This window comes from Solanum pennellii, chromosome 2, assembly GCF_001406875.1.
Source record: "Solanum pennellii chromosome 2, SPENNV200".
In the NCBI taxonomy this organism is placed as follows: Eukaryota; Viridiplantae; Streptophyta; class Magnoliopsida; order Solanales; family Solanaceae; genus Solanum; species Solanum pennellii.
In genome coordinates this window covers 48,208,536-48,228,921 of record NC_028638.1, presented here as the reverse complement: position 1 = coordinate 48,228,921, position 20,386 = coordinate 48,208,536, and the positions used below count along the sequence as shown (strand labels likewise).

General features: G+C 32.1%; 3 protein-coding genes across 7 annotated transcripts; 1 reads left to right on the top strand and 2 right to left on the bottom strand.

Annotated features, from left to right (window-relative positions):
* Positions 1-443: 443 nt before the first annotated feature.
* LOC107011596 (cytochrome P450 77A1) lies at positions 444-2,861 on the bottom strand. The gene is made up of 2 exons (XM_015211163.2): positions 2,015-2,861; positions 444-1,469 (listed from the first exon to the last, which is right to left on the bottom strand). Exons 1-2 carry the CDS (start codon positions 2,768-2,770, stop codon positions 699-701), a joined length of 1,527 nt encoding a protein of 508 aa, XP_015066649.1. The 5' UTR covers positions 2,771-2,861; the 3' UTR covers positions 444-698.
* Positions 2,862-8,004: 5,143 nt separating this feature from the next.
* Positions 8,005-12,658, top strand: LOC107010944 (RNA pseudouridine synthase 6, chloroplastic). 4 transcript variants are annotated; one of them, XM_015210209.2, is made up of 10 exons: positions 8,005-8,304; positions 8,670-8,798; positions 8,951-9,205; positions 9,288-9,369; positions 9,598-9,713; positions 9,827-9,881; positions 10,030-10,141; positions 10,448-10,617; positions 11,063-11,411; positions 12,211-12,658. In XM_015210209.2, exons 1-9 carry the CDS (start codon positions 8,045-8,047, stop codon positions 11,333-11,335), a joined length of 1,452 nt encoding a protein of 483 aa, XP_015065695.1. In that variant the 5' UTR covers positions 8,005-8,044; the 3' UTR covers positions 11,336-11,411; positions 12,211-12,658. The 4 variants fall into 4 exon arrangements, with proteins under 4 accessions (XP_015065695.1, XP_015065696.1, XP_027770429.1 ...); XM_015210210.2 differs by lacking the exon at positions 12,211-12,658 and adding an exon at positions 11,529-12,203; XM_015210208.2 differs by having other exon boundaries at positions 8,006-8,304; positions 12,240-12,658.
* Positions 12,659-12,720: 62 nt separating this feature from the next.
* LOC107010943 (beta-glucosidase 47-like) lies at positions 12,721-17,382 on the bottom strand. Of its 2 annotated transcripts, XM_015210207.2 has the most exons (11): positions 17,100-17,382; positions 16,965-17,031; positions 16,685-16,743; positions 15,014-15,089; positions 14,841-14,915; positions 14,644-14,731; positions 14,317-14,569; positions 13,897-14,012; positions 13,580-13,829; positions 13,392-13,494; positions 12,952-13,262 (listed from the first exon to the last, which is right to left on the bottom strand). In XM_015210207.2, exons 1-11 carry the CDS (start codon positions 17,262-17,264, stop codon positions 12,952-12,954), a joined length of 1,563 nt encoding a protein of 520 aa, XP_015065693.1. In that variant the 5' UTR covers positions 17,265-17,382. The 2 variants fall into 2 exon arrangements, with proteins under 2 accessions (XP_027770428.1, XP_015065693.1); XM_027914627.1 differs by lacking the exons at positions 16,685-16,743; positions 16,965-17,031; positions 17,100-17,382 and adding an exon at positions 15,182-15,637 and having other exon boundaries at positions 12,721-13,262.
* Between the last annotated feature and the right edge of the window lie 3,004 nt (positions 17,383-20,386).

Genomic DNA, 20,386 nt, shown 5'->3' with positions numbered 1-20,386 from the left:
AAATTAAATGCTTATTTGTTTAATTTCATAAAAACTGGTGCCTTCCCCTAAATGGTTGTGGGACACTATATATTACAAGTCATTACTTAGATTTGACGGGCTGTCTCCCAATTCAGGTCCGCTTTTACACTTTCTTGTCATACAGTGACCCATTTATTGCATTAAGTAATTAAAAAGTACTGTAATTAGTAAAATAATAAAATATATAAACTGATACATTAAAAGTATTACAGTGACCCATGTTGTATGTAATTTATTATAATAGCTTAATTAAAGAATTTTTAAATTATTGGATCATATTTCTTACTTATAGTGAATAAAAGAGATGTGAATGTTAATGATATTATCTAATTTATTATTAGCATATGTAAAAAGCACGTAATTGCTAGTATGATATAAAAGTTGAACCTTTATTAATTATCATCACCAAAAAGTTGCTGTTGTTGATAGTTTGACAGTTGACACATAATTTATAAATAAATCTGCACTATATTAATGTGAACATATATATAGATAAAAAAACTTTCATCATTAATACATCCACAACTATTAGTGTCTAGGATCTAGAGTGGCCATATGACATCCAACAAAAGCAAATTAGTGAAGAAACAGTATCCATAGTAATTTGTATAACATTAAAAAGAAGCCACCTAAGAGCTTATGTTGAAATTAATTAACCACGATCCAATTAATTAATTTTAGATCCTTGGCAAAATAATTGCTTTGAGGGGATTTTTCATCACTACGGTAAAAGCAAAGGTCTCTGTCGGGTCGGGTGGGTTGTCGGGTATGGGTATCCACTTGAATTTATGAACCATCTTAGCAAGCATCAAATTGATGTGCAACGTACCCAATGACCAAGCGGGGCAGATCCGACGACCCGCCCCGAATGGTAGCATCTTCACACCTCTCATTCCGGTTAAGTCCACGTCAACTCCGTCCCCAGTCAAAAACCTTTCGGGTCGAAACTCGGTCGGGTCTTTCCATATGCTCGGATCCTCCGTTAACCATGCGGTGTAAAATTCAACATAGGCATCAGAAGGGATATTGTAGCCACCTAATTGTGTATCATTTGTTACAGAATGTGATAAAACAAAATGGCTAGGTGGATGCCTTCTAAAAGTCTCCTTCACAATGGCTCCAAGATAAGGCAATTTTTCAACATCACTTTCTGAAATGGAACCATTTTTACCAACACAATCAACTATTTCTTCGTAGAGTTTTTCTTGGATTTCTTGGTTCATTACTAAGTGAAGCAATGCCCATTCAAGTGCTGTGGCACTTGTATCAGTTCCTGCACCTATTGTTTCTGAAACAAGTGTGATGATCTCTGCTTCTCCTAGTTTCCTGCCAGGTGGCTCAAGACTAAATAATGAATCAACATAGGCTGCACCAATCGGACTTACCATTTCTGATTCACTGCTATTAGGATCTCCATTGCTGTCCACAAATGCCTTTCTGTCTCGTACCTGTCCAGACATGATGACTTTTTTAACAGTTTAAACTTTTAGATAATACAGTCGCACAATTCATTATGTGCTGGTTTAGTCACAAGTGAAATTAAAGGTCCATGGTTCAAATCTCATTGTTTTCCACAAAAAAAAATAGTTCCACATGTTTGTCCCATACAACAAAATCAGATCCACATATTAGAGACTTTTATAATTTAAGCAATTAATAAACTCCTATATCTCTATAATGTGTAGCTTGTTTGGTCAATCTTTTAATTAAAAAGCTATAAAAATACATCTATTTTTATATGAAGTTTGCTTTGTTTTAAGAGAGTTAGGTGTTTGACATAACTTCTATATAAAAATAGTAAATATTTTGATTAGTAGTATGTACAAGCAAATAAAAAGTAGCTTTAATTTGATCTCCCCTAAAAACCACTAGTTTTTGGAAAGTTGGCCAAACACAAAATGCTAGCCTAATATTTGGCAAAAGTGATTTTCAAATTAATTAACCATACAATTCACTCTCCAAAATAAACTGATATTTAGAAATTTAAACTTACCAAAGGAGTTAGGTACTCAAGTTGAGTCTGCCTCAATTTTTTTGCCTGTTTCACTTGGCTGCGAAACAAGGGTGTGAGTAGTGGCAAAAAATCAGGAAGTTGAGGAGCTGTAATAAGCATAACATCTTTAAGTATACTCTCAATCTTCTTAATTCTCTCTTCAGAAATTTTAGCTCCAAAACAAAGACAAATTAGAATGCTACATATTGTAAGCCTACAATTAGCCATCACTTCCACAAACCCATTCTCAGAAACCTCATACTCAAGCCTTTTCATATGATATTCCATAGCCCATTTCCTTATCCAACTACACTGCTTAATCCTCGTTGGATTAATCAACTCCGTAACAAAATTCCGTCGGAGTGCGCGCCACAACGGGCCATACTCGGCCGAGTTGATGGCGCACTTTCCCACGGAAAATATCAAACGGATCGGTGAATCCGGTGGACGGCTCGCGAAAAGCGGGCCGTTTTGAACTAATGCCTCGTGGATTAGTTCCGAACTAGTAATTATAACAAGGGTACGTTGTCCCATTTGCATGGTGAAAATAGGTCCATATTTTTTACGTAAATCACGTACTACGTAAATAAATGGACGGCGTTGGAGAATAACTTGGAAAAGATTTCCAACCAATGGCCAACCAGGAGGACCTGGTGGCAAATTTTTCTTTCCACCACCGGTGATTGACCAATATTTCCACCATATAAATAAAAAAAGAATTGCTAAGCTTAGTAATAGAATATCCATTACCTCCATTTTACTCTTCTTTCTTTCGAGTGTGTTGTGTTGTGAAATGTTAATTTGTTTATAAAGAAAAAAAATTGGGAGGGTCAGATCGGAAGTGAATGAGTTTATCTACCTACTAGTCATATATTTATTGAATACTCAACAAAATATTTACCATACATTTAATCTCCGTACCCGATCATAAATATTTTAGTAGTTACTTGGTAGGAGGACAACTATATCTGACATCTACTTGACTTTAGAAAAAAATATAAATTATTATCTATTTTTATATTTCCGTATAAATTTGATAATTAATTAATTGGATATATATACTCATAATTTGGGTATTTAGGGAAAAGAAAGAGATTTTGACCTGAATATAATGAGTTAGGTTGCAGTTTGGAAGATTACTCTATGAAATAATCATAATTAACTAGGAATTAAAGATTAATACAACTTATTTAACAATAATAATTATAGAAAAGTTTTTGAATTCAATATTATAATTAAGTGGATCGACAGGTGTGTACATCAAATGAATTAAATTAGTACTACTCCTATTAGCAAGGAAAAAACTATAGATTATACGTGAAAAGAAGCAATAAATGACAGTCTCTACTCCTCAACCTCCAAATATGGAGAAACAATATAATCTCTGACCAAAATAAATATGAGAAAAAAAATATATTAAAAACTAAAACAATGAAAATAATATCAAAAAGTTATTGGTACTGCACAACCGATTTCATGTCTAACGTGTAACCAATAATGAGTACGCAAATTGATATGTAGTATATTTTTCCCTGCTCGTCTTACTTTTTTTTTTGGTCACGAGTTTCCACTTCAAAAATCAACTCGAGCATCATTTTTTCCCCTTTTATGACAGTTTCTAATTAAAATGGGTTGGATTGACCAAACTATTAGAAAAGACAAACAATTTTTAAATTACGAAACTTTAAGTAAGGAGGATATCAATTATCACACAAGAAAAAATTAAATAAAATATAGTAGTATACACCTTTATTTTGTAAGCGGAAGTGGAAAACCATGGTATATTACAGATCTGTTTAAGAAATTTACACCTATATTTAAAAATAAAAAATAAAAAATTTACCCACTAGAGAGTCTAATAGTCTTTTATTAAAAAGTATAAAAATATCAATAACAATAAGTATCAGTAACGAGGGTTAGATCTAACCTTACCAATTTTAATGATTAATAAAGTACCTAATGTCTACTAAATAACAAATATGAAGAAAATAAGAATTAGAAAAAACTAAATAGCTTTCTGTGATGATATTGGTTGAATAATGAAAAAATATGACAATCTATATGCATGTATCATAACATGTTTTTTTTATAAAACAAACAAACAAATAAAATAATACTAGAGTAATATACTATAAACTAGAAAAAAAGAATGACTACATCAAAGTTGGTCAGACGTATAATGTTTGTTATGTTAACGCAAAAGGAGAAAAAAGGTAAGTAAGAAATCAAAAGTTATTAGAAGATCTGCTATATATCGCATTCCAACAATATAATATACATAATTAAACTAAAAACAACCGTCCATTATCAGTTCTTAAGGCCAGCATCAATATTTGTTACTTTCACTAAATAAATGATCTTTTCCCATCGATCGTTTGGATCATGTCTAATTGTATCCACTACTTTTTATTTAATTAGATCATAGAACTCATGAAAATTTTCGCCAAGTATGATGTCTAAAAACATGTTTGAAATTACTATGAAATTTTGTGTAAATATTGAATCTATCATGTTAAAATTTTAAATTTATATAGTATCTTTAATCGCTAAAAGATATAATCCTTTTAGTTCTTTATACGTTCCATTCATCGATTGGCTAGCTTTATATTCATCGAGAGGGAAATAGAGTTTTGGACATTGCATATGAATACCTAAATTGATAAAGCAACAAATTCAAAGAATAAAGGGGACAGACACCATGAACCTATGTATGTATATGTGTGATAAAATTGGTGAAAGATTCAAAAATTTGAGAAGATAGCAATTATTCTTGTTACTCTATAAATTATAGGGAAAAAGAATTAATATGTTCGAACTATTATAAATGATATATATATACTCTCTGTCATACTTTTAGGATATTAGTGCCCCCGCCAATAACAAATAGAGCATATATACCCTTTATACCACCGGACGTAACATGCTATATATTTTAACTTTTGGACAACAAGGGACATTATCCAAAAATATGATAGAGAATGTTTACATACTATTTTCGATAATTCAAATGTATTTCTCCTTTCCCTCAAAATTAAATTAGAAGAAACGAAACGTATGCAATTTGTTAATTAGGCACAAGTGCTTTCACGGGCGATCACAATAATTTGCTCAACTTAACATAAAATGTTAGTTGGTAGATTCATATTTATTATTTTAGCTCTATGATTTCAACTTTTAAGATTTTTAGTATTTTTCAGTTATGAGTTTTTCTTTACTATTGAAAGTAGGCAATAAATACTTCTAAAAGTGATCATAAATGGATAGGCAAAATAAATTTTAATTTTATATACTTTACTTATTTATTATTTATAAAATTTCATGGTTAAAGTAAATATATACTAGTTAATTAATTAGTTATCATAGTGACCAACAGTCAGTGATAATTATGTGGACTAAGGTTTCGAGTATAATTCACACATTTGTATAATATAATTTATATAACTTTTGTATAATGTAATTTTGTATAACATAATTTGTATAGCTGTTTAGCGTTCAGATATCAATATTTGTATAAATTCACTATTTTAAATTTATACAAAAATAATTTAATTATATAAATATATCCGTGAATTATAAAAAATAAGACATTTTAAACAAACCACCCATAAATATGAAAACTATATAGAATGACACTCGACCTAAAAACAGCATATTGGATGTTTTGATACACTTTCCAGAAACAATGAATATGCGTATGTATCAATATTTTATAGTCGTGAGCGTCAATGTTATTTGTCATGTTAATAAAATAATATAATAGTACAAGAAAATGTAAAATATTCTAAAAAGATATTTTAAAACATTTATCAAGTATGCTAATACAAATATAACCAAGAACAAATTATTATAATTATGACATGTAAATCAACTATAGTATATATCTTAGCTATCTAGACAACAAAAGGAAAAAAAAATTGATTCTCCTAATTTTATTACAAGTACTAAGTGATCAGTTTTTAGACTGCAAAGTTTTCCTATTATATTTAGGTGGGTTGCAGTTGATTAATATATACTGTGTTGCTCATAAATTGCATTAATCCAATTTTACTGATCAAGTGAGACTACAGTTCTTTGTAGAATTAAAATATCGAAGAACAACTTCATCATTTAGAGCTTCCACAAGACTTAGTTAAACAAAGTAAATCAAAAACAACTATTGCTACAATAATTACTACATTAAAAATGATTTTTAGTAGAGACTAATTAATGATAATAGCTCAATTGTTATTAAATATGTATTTTTATGAACAATTAACACTTTTTGTATATGTTATTAAAGCCTTTTAGGGACATTGAACCTAATGATACTTAACTAATACAGATAAAACTTTAATACTCTTTATTAATATACCTATTTATTATCGTTAAAAGTTATTTTTGATGTAATGAACTAATCATCAAAATAAGTGTTTAGTGAAAGACTCATTAGGGCGTATTGATCAATTAAGAATTAAATTTCAAATGACCATAAAAGTTATTGAGCATTGAATAATTAAATAAAGGACATGTGTTTTTTTATCTTTTTTTTTTTTAAATTAGATAATCAGGTATTTCAATATGCTATTAGAGTACACAGAGGTCATATATACCCTCTCTAACATTAAAAAAAAAAAAAAACTTGTCAAATAACACATTAAAATGTGAAATTTGACTATCTATTTTATACTCTCTGACAATTTATTTTTTTTAGAAAATAACACATTAAAATGTCACGACTCTTGATGATCAAACAAGCTATATACGACTTTTTTTTTGCTTGAAATTATAATTATTATTTTTTTTGAAATTATAATATTACGAATCTTCATTTTTGTATGTATGAAAAATTATATTGTCATGGAATTATGTCTATCATATGGGGGAAAAAAGAGAAAAGATATAAAAGCGTCATTGAAGTTGTCTTGATTTTTTAAAAAGACACCTTAATTTTATGAATGTCCTATTATCCATTGAATAATTTCACAATAGTATGTATACCCCATTTTTCAGCCAATACTACTTATACAAATATTTTTGTAAGTCACACACAAATAGTAGTCACTTGACACGTGTTAAAAATAATTTTTTAATTATTTTTATTTAGTTTCTTTCATTTTCTTTTTTTCCCTTCTTTTTTCTTTTATTTCTTGTTCTCTTTCTTCTTCACCTCAATGTTGTAGCTTCTGTCATTCCTTCGTCCAGAAGAACAGTCGCCAAACCCACTGTTGTGGGATGGAATGTTCCGGCAGCATTATCAATTATTTGTCAAACTACCACCAATTAATTTATTTATGAAAATAAATATCGTCAAATAATCAAAATTTAAATATTCAAAATATCACCAAGTCAAAATCTGATATTTAAATCACCTCCTTCTCCAACTTCTTACTCCCAAATCGAGTTTTCTATAGTTTCACTATTCTCAAATTTCAAACTTGATTTGTACGAGGAATAAAATCGCTAAACTAATTTGTTTTTCAAAATAAAAAAGAATAAGAATGAACACACTAACATTAATTTTTAAAAAATGAAGGAAGATATAGATGCTCAAGAAACATAGATAAGCTAATGATGGTAGGGAAGATGAGAAAAAAGATTTGAAAATTAAAAAATTATTCCTAATAAAGCTTTAAAAAAATTAGTACATGAGTTTTTATATTTTTTCAACATAATTCAAATTGGGAGTGTCACATGACAATTTTACGTTGATCTGAAGCTATATGAAAAGTCCTTTATGCGCCCAAATTTCGTGACAACACGAGTGGTGTTAAAATTAGTCAAAAAAGTATATTTATTGTGGATTTAGATAGTTTCATGGGATAATAAGACACCCACAAAATTAAAGTATCTTTTTGAAAATTCGAAACAACTTCAGTTCTCTTAAAAAAAATCTTTTTAGTTGCATTATGAAAAAGTTAAGGGAGTTGGATGTAAATTTTCAAAAATATAAAGGCATAATCGCAATTTCCAAAAAATCCTTCTGTCTCAAAATTCTATAACTATATCAGTATCTTCAATCAGCCTTAAACCCTCTTAGAACCCCAAAAGACGATGGCTTTTGCCAGTGGCAGTTTCACTCCAATCGTGACCAATAGTTTGATTGCTTCTCGTTTATGGACCCCAAATTGGAGAAATGGGTTTTTCTCCCCTTTTAATATGGTGCACACATTTGCTTCATCTCGTAGCCGCCTGCTCAAGAACAAGAATCACTACAAAAGATTGGCCCTTTCATCCTGCAGTAAAAGCTTCAGCTGTCAGTCCACTGCTTTGTCTGATATCAATTCAACTTCTCCCACTGTTTCTTCAAATGGGTAATTCTTGTTTTTTCATTTGTTAGACTTCTGCAAAAGTTGAATGTCGTGTTCTGTATTTTAAGGTCATTTGTTGAAGACATAATTGAGTAAATGAAAATGGTAAATTTCTAATAGCGTAAGCTTTTAATAAGGCGCAAAATGGTTTCTTTACTTGTTGGCTATATAGATTAAAAAGTCTAAACAAGAGCAGGAAGCTTACATTGATAGTATATTGCAACTTAAGTTTAGATTTGTAATGTTACAATTTTCTTCGATCGAGTAGAGATGTGTCTCCAATGTCATCAACCTCCACCAGGCTAGTATCCTATTTGATTCTTATGATTTGTTACATTGATCTATTTGTTTTTATTTCACTTTTTCAGCCACCTTAGATATGGACGCTTGATGCCATGCCCTTTGCAGAACAGCCCACCTAGGGTTGAGCATCTTGTCGTCACAAAAGAAGGACCTGTTCTAGAATATATTTGTAAAGCTTTGGACCTCCCTCCATTGTAAATTTCTATCTTTCTTTAGTGTTTTGTTGTTCTTTTGTTATTTTCCTGCATATCATAATTTACACCTTGAGAGTGATCACCAATGAGTTGAGTGATAGGCATCTTGGATCAGTTAAGTGGTATTTTGACCGATGTTTTTCATCATTAAGATATGTGGAAGACCTTATACAGTTCGGAGCTGTGTATTACGCACTTGTATGTCCTAAGCCACCTCCGACTGCCAGTTCTGAGCAAATTAAAGTGTATGAAGAAGTTACAGATCCATCAGTTCTGAGAAAGAGAACTTCAATCAAAGGGAAAACTGTACGTGAAGCTCAGAAAACTTTCAAAATAACTCGTGCTGATGAAATTGTTGAAGCTGGAACGTATTTGCGGGTGCATGTACACCCTAAGCGCTTTCCAAGGTAATTACTGAACCCTATTCTTACTTTTGCTCATGACTTTTTGTCAGTAAGAAGGTAATGTTGTAAGATTTGATATGATTAGGTGCTATGACATTGACTGGAAATCTCGTATTATTGCTGTAACCGACGACTATGTGGTTCTGGACAAACCTGCTGGTACATCTGTGAGTACAAGACTTTATTAAATATGGTTTTCTGTTGAGTGAAATCCTCTAGCTGATATTTTCTGATAGTCATGTCTGTCAAGTAAATTACTTCTAACTGACATTGGTTTTCCTCTCATTATATCGTTACCTTTTAACTTTTACTATTAATTAGTGTTGTTCTAGGCTCTTCTTCTTTTTCCGTTACCAATAAGCTAACTCTTTTGCATATTGACAACTTAAACCCAGGTAGGAGGAACTACAGATAACATTGAAGAAAGCTGTGCTACATTTGCTACTCGAGCATTAGGATTTTCAGCTCCTCTGCTTACTACCCATCAGATTGACAATTGCACTGAAGGATGGTATGATTGGCTGTATATATCCCCCGTAAATTTTCTTTTTTAAAAGTTCAAGCAGAGGTGAAATAGGATGTCGTGGAAAAAAAAGGTTCTGGCATGACTTCTAATTTGTGCAGTGTTGTGCTGGCTCGGAGCAAGGAGTACTGTTCAGTATTTCATGGAAAAATCAGGGTGAGACTCACCTCTATGTCGCATATAGTCTTACAAAAGATTTGATATAGAGTTATAGGGAATAACAACTTCATGTTCCCTTACAATGGAGGTCCTTTGTGGAGTGTACCATTTGGTCTTCTTGATAACTTCATCTATTATCTGTCAGGAGAAGAAGGTCAGAAAGCTTTATCTTGCTCTTGCTGCTGCTCCAGTTCCTATCAGAATACTTACACACTACATGCGTCCTATTAATATGGCCCCAAGACTTGTTTCTAGAGGTAAGCAAGTAGCAATACTAATATTTTGCTTGCGTGAGAGTCTGAGAGAGATAAAAAATAGACAGAGAGAGAGAGCCTGATAATGTTAAAATTGAGATTTCTAATCTGGATAAAAGGTTATAACAGTTGTCGTTATGCTTGTGTCTATTCTCAAGTTTCTAACACCCAAAAGAGCTGACATTGAAAGGATCATATGTTATATGTACATCTCCATGTCAAACAACCCATGATGTTGATGTTTGCCATAAGGAGTTGGATGTTCTTCCAAAAGTGCTCATATTTTCCTCTGGCATCTATGCTTTTCAGATTTTGTGAAAGGATGGTTGTTATGCCAACTTGAGGTCTTAGAATGCAAAAAGGTACCCTGGCCTAGTAGTGAAATCCAGAGGAGATACAACCTTGAGGACTGTGGATGGGCTTTGAAGGACTTTGCATATGAGTGCCAAATCAACCTTCTAACTGGTCGGACTCATCAGGTATTTAAATTCCAGTTTTCTGGTTCCCTCATGCATTTGTCCTTCTGTCCTCAGGATTTTTCAAGTTTGATGTTTCAAAGTTGAGTAATTGCTTGTGCAAGTTGTTTGTCCTGCTTGCCAGTTGGGTTTTATTCCTACAAGTATTAGACAGGAAAGGCCTAATAACTCGGATCAGGTTACTTGCTCGGAAAAGTATTTCATAGTTGCTGTTTACAGGTCTAAAGAGAGAGAGAGAGCTCACATGACTAAACTATTTAATCATGCGTAAACTGGTTTACTAATGGTAGCTTTTGTTAGAAGTTCATCTCTGGTTTTTGCTATCTCAAAACAAATGAAGACGTGAAAAGGAACCAAAACAGTGATTTTCTCAAAATGGCATTTCAGTTTGAAAATCGATGTCTTGACAATCACTGATATTCAGATGATATATGGTCATAATTGGCAGATTCGAGCACAGTTAGCTGCATGTAGTGCACCAGTGGTAGGTGACTCGATGTATATGCCAGCTGCAATTGCTGAAATAGTCTGTCCTGGGAGTAATCCATTTGGGAAGAACAAAAAGCTATATTCAAACGAAAATGATAAATCACTTGCAATAGACGAGTGGATAGCACAACATGGGAAGGAACCTAGTGTTGCTGTAGGTCTTCAGGCATGCCAGATCTCGTGGGACGATGGCCAGCACTGTTATGGTGCCAGATTGCCCTGGTGGAGGTAGATAAAGCTTGTGGCTAATGTTTAAGCCTGGCTTCATCAGAATAATGTGGCAGGCCTGACAAATTCTTCTGCACAAGGTAAGAACTTTGTAATTCAGCAATCACTATAAAACACAATTATCTTTAAGCTAAAAGTTACTTGTCTCAAAAAAAAAAAAAATTTAAGCTGAATAGTTCTTCTGTTCATTGGTGAAGCTTTGTGTTGTATGGTACCTCAGCTGGTGATAGAAAGAGGAAGCTGGTCATGATGTCAGCAAGACATCATATACTTAACTTAGAGGTGATAATAGGATCATATTCTGAAGTTCTGTTGGGATATGTAAGAGTTACATATATGTTGAGAGGAACTCTTCTGGACCATGAATTTGTGTTAATTACTATCAACCCTTGCCATCTATTATGCACCAAAGGCAAATGATAAACTTTTGAAGTTCCCTTCCTCTTGACTGTGTTCTCCTGCTCTTTCACTCTCCTTGGGGAGAAAGCTAGACGAGAAAGATGAGTGGTTTGAGGGGGAAGGCTAGATCTTAGATTATGGACTGATACAATAGTAACATACTAGTAGGATGCTCTCTTTAACTTGCTGACCTGTCAGATGTAAAAATTCATGTGTCTTGCACTAGATGTATGCATGGCTAGGCTGTCATCTCGGGGTGTTGAGCGAAAGTTATTTGGACTTGTTTTCATCTGTGAAAAAAGGAATTGAGTTCCTACAAACCCCTCTCCTCAGCCAACCAAGTACCACCACTTTTTTCTGGGGAAGAAATGGTCATCTTTCATTTGACACCTTTAATAAGCACATTGTGCTATCTTGCATCCAGACAAGATAGCTTATTTCTGTCTATAGCTGATACTCACTTTTTATTTGTGTTTATAGCTGATACTCACTTCTTTATGTATCGACAGCAACTGCCTGTGCTGGGATCATATTATGAGTTTCAAGGAAAAGGCTCACTTACTGATCTACCTTGTGTAGTTGTGGAATAGTCTTGAACTATGAATAGGTGGGTAATATACCAGGATGTTGATGAGGAATTCACGGACACATTTCGGTCATTTGAAGGTACCCCATACCTTATCCTACTCTCGGAGTTTCTGAAGCAATGGTCTGCAGATAAGGTAGTCTTCCCTTGACCAAGAGTCAAATCCCCTCTGCGTAACGAAGGATCTTATTGTAGTAGTAGAGCATGTCATAAATATTTCAGGCTCTCATTTTGAGGATGTAAAAACAATGTGCTGTCATAAATAGCATTTTTGGCTGATGTTGTAACACTAATTTCGTGAAGACAATGGAGAAAATAATGGCAGTGAGTTTGTTATAATAGTCCATGCTTCTTGAATATAACTTTTCGATCCATCGCCGGAGGAACATACATTTTGTAGAATATTGGAACATTAAGAAATCTGTTGAAGCCTAACAGATTTTTTTTTTTTTTTTTTTGGGGGGGGGGGTACTCAGCTTTCAACAGAAAATTTCTGCTGCATAATTAAAATATCTTGCTTACGTGATTACATTTCCATTGGAGTGAATACAAGGTTAAGTTTGAGCTTAACTCTTGTAATATGAAGGCAGGGATGAGCTGCTTACAAGCTTCTGCTTTTGCATCATCTTCTTCCACTAGTTCTGGGCAGTATGTGTTTCAAGCTGTATGTGGAAGTTATACATGAGTTGTTTATACCTGGCAGCTGATAATTTTGGAGTTCTCTGGAGATTAGTATAGTTGACATAGTGAAGTCCAAATCTTAGCTTATATCCATGTAGCCACTCAAAGTTGTCAAGAAGGGACCAAACAAAGTACCCCCTCACGTCTGCACCTTCCCTGATTGCATTTGCCAGTGAATTTAAGCAGCTATGCAAATAGTTCACTCTATGAATATCATTCAAGGTGTCCGTTATTGAAGGATTCAGATTATCATTCTCAGCAACGCCTGCAACATAGCCAATTGTGTCAATAGTAGCATCCAACAGATCAAAATGTATCTCGTTCAAGTTATTAGTTGATAAACTGCATCTTGCTTAGCTTCTAAATGACAGTGTGAAATTCCTTTTCTTCTTACCATTTTCAGTGATAACCACTGGAGTATTATTGAATCTCTCCCTCATGTACATCACAATTTTTTTCATCCCTTGTGGGTACAGAAAGATCCATGGAGCACCAGTCTGAATCATTTAAAGTTAGTGGAAAAAAATAAAATTTCAGCAATGTGGAAAGTGCTAGAGTGGGTTAAAAGATGAGAAAACATACTGGTTGCCCAATGTAGACACCGTCTTTTTCTGTTGTAGCTAAATAGGAACCCTCTGACCAAGTGTTTCCATGTTCACAGGCAGAATATAAGCAATCTTTGATATATTTAGCCGTATAGTAATTGATGCCAATGAAATCTAAGCCATAACTCAGCTTGCTCAAATCATTCTTTGAGAAGTCTGGCAGATTAGATCCCAGAATTTGTACCATTTCTTTGGGATATCTTCCTAATATAATAGGGTCTAAAAACCTGCATATATAGGGGTACTTGGTAAAAACCAGATTGTAACACTGAACTACTGATAAGGAAAGGTTACCAGTTGATGTAGAATGACCGAGCTCTCTCAGCTGCGGCTATGTCTTCTGAGGAATTGCTAAATGGTTCAAACCATTGGGTATCCAAAGAAATTCCGATCATTCCTCCTTGTCTTTTCTGAAAAGCAGCATAAAATAGACTATATTACTGATATTTGTATGATCTTCTAATGAACTTCTATAATATACCATTTGATAGATAGAGGGGGGAAAACAGTTTCCAAGCATAATTTTCGAGCTTTAGTCTTCCAAGTATACCATTTCCCTTGTTTTACTAACCCCAAAATTCACCTTCATATCATTTACAAGCCAGAAAATAGTGTTGCACTAAAGGGGTAAACCATTTGGACTAATTCTGCAAGATCATGCGTGTTGAGAGTTGACATGGCAATTGGGAAAGGGCATAAAGCCATCGAAAGAACCTGATATCTGGTATGGTAAATACTGACAGCAGCTGCATGAGATAGGATCATATTGTGAGCTGCAATGAAGGGCTCCCTTTCTGAATCACCAGCACTACAATTCCCAAATATACCGGAGCATCGAGCTGGAGGGTAAGTTCCCTCTCTATAGCCACGAACAGCCATAAGGTTAGGCTCATTGATGGTTGTCCAGTATTTGACTCTGTCCCCAAAATATTTGAAGCATATGTCTGCATAATAGCTCAAATCATCCCTGAAACACGACACAAGTTAACTTGTTCATCATATACAACTACCTTAAAGTGTAAGATGGGAGCAGCTACTTACTGTATTCGTGAACTAAGCCAACCACCATATCTTTCCTCAAGTTCTTGTGGTATGTCATAATGTGTTAATGTGATAAATGGTTCGATCCCTGAATTCACAGCACATAAAGAAGTCGTCTGAGCCCCAAAATTCACTTTTTTGCTTCATTTTGATATTATCAATAACTTAAAACTATAAGCAACTGATACCGAATTGACCTTTCTGTAAGAGTGCATCAATAAGCTTATTATAGTGCTCAATTCCAGCCATATTAACATCTCCAAATGTCCCCTCTGAGTCAAATTTACAACCGACAAAGAGAAAGATGGTTCAGTGTAAATGACAATAAGTAGTATTTGCTTAAAATGAAGGGAAGAGAGTAGTGACGTACTGGGCAGAATTCTTGCCCATGAGATGGAGAAACGATAGCTATTCACACCCATGTCTTCCATGAGCTTGATGTCCTCCTGTATTCATTTTATTACCAAACATCAGAAATTCAGAATTCTTGCTTTACGAGCGAGTCTATTTTCTTGCTAATACACTATATTGATCTAACATTCATTCATAAACTCTTCTGAGACGCTTATGACTTGTTGTGCAACAAAAGCATATCATGCGCTTATCTGCTTCTTCCTTATGATGTTGATCGATCAGCTTTGACACAGAATGTGAGTTTTAGATCTTAATTGTAGAGCAAGACTAACTGTTTCCCTTTTGTGTCAAACATGTATGCTGTGTTGCAAGCACAAATTAGGGCCTTCCCTTTGCTTCTCGATTGATGTTGTATCAAAAAGTTTATGTAATTCTGATCTCCAAAAGTACTTTCTATCTAATTTATCAGTATTGTGTTGACAAACGACAGCAGTTTATTTTGTTGATCTTGAGTAGGCCAAATCATATTTAGTCTCCGTCTAATCTCAATGTGCCTCACTATAGATGATCCCATCTCAACAGGATAAAAACATACAAGAATATGTTACCCTTCTGAATGGCCTTAAAATGATAAGAAGTCACAATGACAGGGGTAAGAAAATGACTACATTTGATATCTCATAAATGTACAAAATGTTAGGCATGTGAAAGAGAGCAAATGTCAAACACATCTAATTCTTTCACAACCCAAATATACTAATTACCAAGTAATTACAATATAAATGATAACATTATTAAATATTATTTCCTTATCTAAGGTATTCCCTCTGTCTCTATTTAGTTGTCCACTTTAGAAAAGGCACACATATTAAGATAACAATAATTAACATAGTGAAGTTACAATTTTACCTTATTAAATATGGTTTCAAAAAGGATGAATTAAAAGTTAAATTTTTTCAAGAAGTTTTAATGAGGGTATAATAGGAATTTTTTTTTTGTCTTTTCTTGATTTGTGAAAATGGACAAGTAAATAGAGACATTTAAAATAGGAAATATGGACAAGTAAATAGGGACAGAGGAAGTATTAATTAAGAGAATTGCTAGTGGGGCTTATAAAAATATATATTATTGATTATTAATAGAGATAAGTGTTAAAAACATCTAATTATCTTCTTCTTTTAGTTCATACCTAAATTATTGAGAATGTGAGTTTCATATATAAATTATAAACCATCAATATCAATTAGAGAAACACATGTCTCTATCATTAGTTTTTCTTTATGGTGTGTGTACTACCCTCTTCATTTATTTTAGAAAATAGTCTTATGACAAATAAAAAATACTTTCCTAAAAACATAGTTATATATATATATGTAACCCAAAATGAGATAAAAAAGAATAGGAGAGTGTTACGTGGAGTGGTGTAGATTTTTTTTTAAGCGGTGAGTAGAAAGTGGTAGAAAACACTTTATCTTTTGTCTCTATATATAAGAGCGACAAGTATGTCCTACTACTACTATATATTTGAGCAAACAATTTTTAACCTATTCTGTCACGAATCAAATATTCACGTGTTCTTTTTCTTACCTGTATTGGATTTGTTCAAAAATAAAGAAAACAGACTTGTGAACAATATGTTTGCAGTAACTACATAAAAGGGAAAGTTTAAATGATAAATTGGATTTACCACATAACGATTGTAGTGATCAACTGCAACATCTCCATTGCTTCCATCCTCAATATGACCTGAAACAACACTAACCAAAATTAATATTTTTTTAAAAAAAGGGGGCTAAATTCTTGCAAATTTTCTTGTAGAAATTGATAATTCATTAATTAAAAAAAATGCATAAACATAAAATTGAACAAATTATGTCACTTATGTGTCGTACACCCAAAAGTTGGAGACATAAATGTAAAAATACGGTCATAATTAATGTATTATGCCATTAAAAAAAGGGGCTCACCAGCTTCGTGAGTAAAAATGTCCCAATTGTTGAGACTTTTTCCATCACTGAGAAATGCTCCTTCAAACTACGGAGAAAACAAGAAAAATTAAAGTTGTACTCAAAACAAAACAAAAAAAAAAGTGTGGGAAGTACCTGGTAACAAGAAGAGGCTGTCCCAAACAAGAAATTGTTTGAAGATGAAACTTGATTAGGATTTTCTTTGAGAATATTAAGGATATCTTTTTGATGATAGGATGATACTATGAAACCACAAAACAACATGCAAATTGCTAGTTGATAAAACATTTCAGGAAGCATAGTACAGCTTCGATTTGTTAAGTGAATGAGGAAAAATAGAGAGAAGTGGTGATTGATATTTCTCTTTCAAGCTCCTGAGGAAAAGGCACAAATAATAGCAACCTCTTCAATTTTTTTATTGATTAGAAAGAAAAAAGAAAAACATGTACTATATATGTGTGATGTGTGCCGGTCTATTGTCCTATTGGGTACCAAAAATAATTATGTCTTTTATCTTAATATTTATTTCTCACTTAACTTGTTTTTACTTTTTATTAAATTATTTTTATTTTATTTTGGATTCTACATGTTTATATTAGTTTTATTCCGTATTTTATTTTTGTTATACTTATAGTAATCATTCAATTTATTGATGTATAATTTTATATAACAATTGAAAACAATATTATATATATATATATTCATTAAAAAAACGTAATATAATAAGATACATAACCATCTAAGCATAGTGTAAAAATATCATTTTTGCTTCAATTACTCAGGTAGAAGTTGGGAGCTGCTCCCTCCTATCCATTTTACTTTTCCGGTAAAGAAATTATTGATCTTAATTTTTTTCTTCGTCTTATTTTAATTGTCCTTAGTATTAATTGAAATACTCTTTTATCATTCTATTGTAATCATCTCTTTTGTTTAAGAAATTATCATCGTATATTATTATAAGTGGAAGATTCAAAGCTCAAAGTTGAATTATCATTTTATTCTTATATTAAAATAATTAAATTTGTTATAAAATATAATTAAATATTTAATCAATAACTCATTTAAATTAGTGCATGAATTAATTCACATTAATTATTAATTTCTCTTTTGTTATAAAAATCAAGAGTATTTGAAGAGTTTTTTCTTTAAATAATTTTGATGTGGACTAAAATCATCGAAAATGCAAATTAATTGTACCTACTCAAAAGTTATCCTAGCCACTGCTATAAAATACCTAGAGGAGAATGAGAGATTATCAAGCAAAAAGTTAATCTTGCTCATCATTCTGTATTGCAGTAATTTCTTTGTTTTTATCCACTCCTCCTTCTCAAGCTTAAGTATTTTGTGCATCCTTTTTTAATATTTTGATCGATATACTTTCTTATTATTTTATTTTTCTAATGAAATATCTTGTGTCCTATATGAAAATTAGTGATATACAATTCATGTTCTACTATATTTCTTAATTATTGATTAAATTCATTAATTAGTTGATTTGAATGCGATTATCGATAGAGTGTTTTACTTTAGTTTAAATATATTTTCGAGATTATTATTTATTAGTAGTGAGAGGAATAACTAAATGAGAAAAGTCACATAATTTTTTTTAAATGTATTTATTATTTGACTTTTCGTTTATATTGTATAATCTATTGATCTTATTAGTCTATTATTTATTTGTGGAAACATTCATTCTTCAAATTGACCATATACCTAAAATAAGTCATTTTGAAAAGTTTGTGTTGCTCCATTTATATTAAGTATTCAAAGAGAAATTTTATGAAAAAAGAGTATTGTTCTTTTCTCTTCATAAATTACATGTACAATATTTCTCAAGGTTAAAAAGAATATGTATATGTGATATAAAAAAATAATTAAAATAATAATTATGATGATGGCTGGAAGTGTGTTTCATATATATCAAGTGTTTATATTATTTGCATATGTACCAAATTGATGATGTCTTTTAGAACTTATAAGTTATATGCATCAAACTTCTATTTAATGTGATGAGAAGCTATTTATTGTTGATGTTAAATTTTAATCATGAATGAAAGATTGTGAACTCAGGTTTCCAGATTATTGGCTGGACACATAAACAGTCAAGTAGTAATGTCCAAATTAGAATGTCTACTTTAGCCTTGGAGATATTATTTTATTTAAGAGAATGTGATATTCTTCTGCCTAATAATTGAATGTTAATTATTACTCATACCTATAATTTTTTAAAATTGAAAGTTGAAAATGAATATTCTCTCCACTACTCTATAAAAACACTTTCAGAATTAAAATTTCAATATGCTTTTTAAGAACCAATTTACAAAGATTTATGTTATATGCATAATTCAAAATGAGAAGAAAAGAGAATGAGAAACTGCAAATGAAGGATAACAAAAAATGCTCAAGTATTCGTAGTATATTTTTTTGATTATTTAGTGAAGAAAATATAGATGGTAAAAATACTATTGCTAATTTCAGCATTTCCTATTTTATAACTCAATTTTTTAGTGTATAAAAATTCAATAATAAGAGACAAACGTGCTAACGCACGTTCCCTAAAACTAGTGCTTTAAGTAAATCTTGTCTACTATAAGGTGTCTTAGACATATAGCTGATTATAGCTGGCTGAAATTATCCCTTGGACTTGGTAAGCTCTCTTTAGGACAAACATTTGCTTTAGAAAAAGACCTAGCTTTTGGCCATGATTTTTTCTCTCTTTTTCAGCTCCGTAATCTACGTTTGTCCATAAAATATTAGGAATTTGAAAATGTTATTGTTTTCACTCCAAACTACTCACAAAATTTCAAAAACAACACCAATTTGTATCCATGGCCAAACCCAGCTCCAGTTTTCAAGAATCATTTTCACTTGGAAAGCTACTATTTTCAAATACTCACAGTTCTCTTGGTCAAACAGCCCCCTAATGGCTTAGCTAGACAAGGCTATTTCCTTGTTAGCACCTTGATGTTACAGTTCTCAGTCATTTAATTTTTTTGGTACATTGGAAAGTACTTACTAAAAATCCTAGAATCTTTCATAAGCAACATTACCTAAATCAGCCAAGAGCAAAAACTCCATTTCCCAAAGTAGCAAATCTCCGTGCCTGTGACCTTCATTAGCCAGCAAGTCTTGATCATATGCACATTGCACAAGGTAGAAAAGAGTATACAGTGTGTGCATCACATCCTGCATTAATAAAGATTATTGATTTTATGCTCTCATTTATTGTCTTGGAATCTTTTTTCATGAGATTTTATTGATTTTCATAAATATGCTCAGAACTGAACGATTTCTAAATGATGATTGTCACGGTGTCATTATACTTGAAAGATAGATGTACGCACACCCCCATACCCATACAAACCACTAGTTATAAAAATTCAAGACTAAATTGTACTCTTGGCATTAAGGAAATTAAATAG

Coding starts and splice junctions, on each gene's coding strand:
- LOC107011596 (XM_015211163.2), bottom strand. CDS start 2,770: ATGGAGGTAATGGATATTCTATTACTAAGCTTAGCAATTCTTTTTTTA. Junction 1,470..2,014: donor TTGAGTACCTAACTCCTTTG/GTAAGTTTAAAT, acceptor ATGTCTGGACAG/GTACGAGACAGAAAGGCATT.
- LOC107010944 (XM_015210209.2), top strand. CDS start 8,045: ATGGCTTTTGCCAGTGGCAGTTTCACTCCAATCGTGACCAATAGTTTG. Junction 9,882..10,029: donor TATTTCATGGAAAAATCAGG/GTGAGACTCACC, acceptor ATTATCTGTCAG/GAGAAGAAGGTCAGAAAGCT. Junction 10,142..10,447: donor CCCAAGACTTGTTTCTAGAG/GTAAGCAAGTAG, acceptor TATGCTTTTCAG/ATTTTGTGAAAGGATGGTTG.
- LOC107010943 (XM_015210207.2), bottom strand. CDS start 17,264: ATGCTTCCTGAAATGTTTTATCAACTAGCAATTTGCATGTTGTTTTGT. Junction 14,013..14,316: donor TTTACCATACCAGATATCAG/GTTCTTTCGATG, acceptor GCTGCTTTTCAG/AAAAGACAAGGAGGAATGAT. Junction 13,263..13,391: donor AGTGGTTATCACTGAAAATG/GTAAGAAGAAAA, acceptor GCTATGTTGCAG/GCGTTGCTGAGAATGATAAT.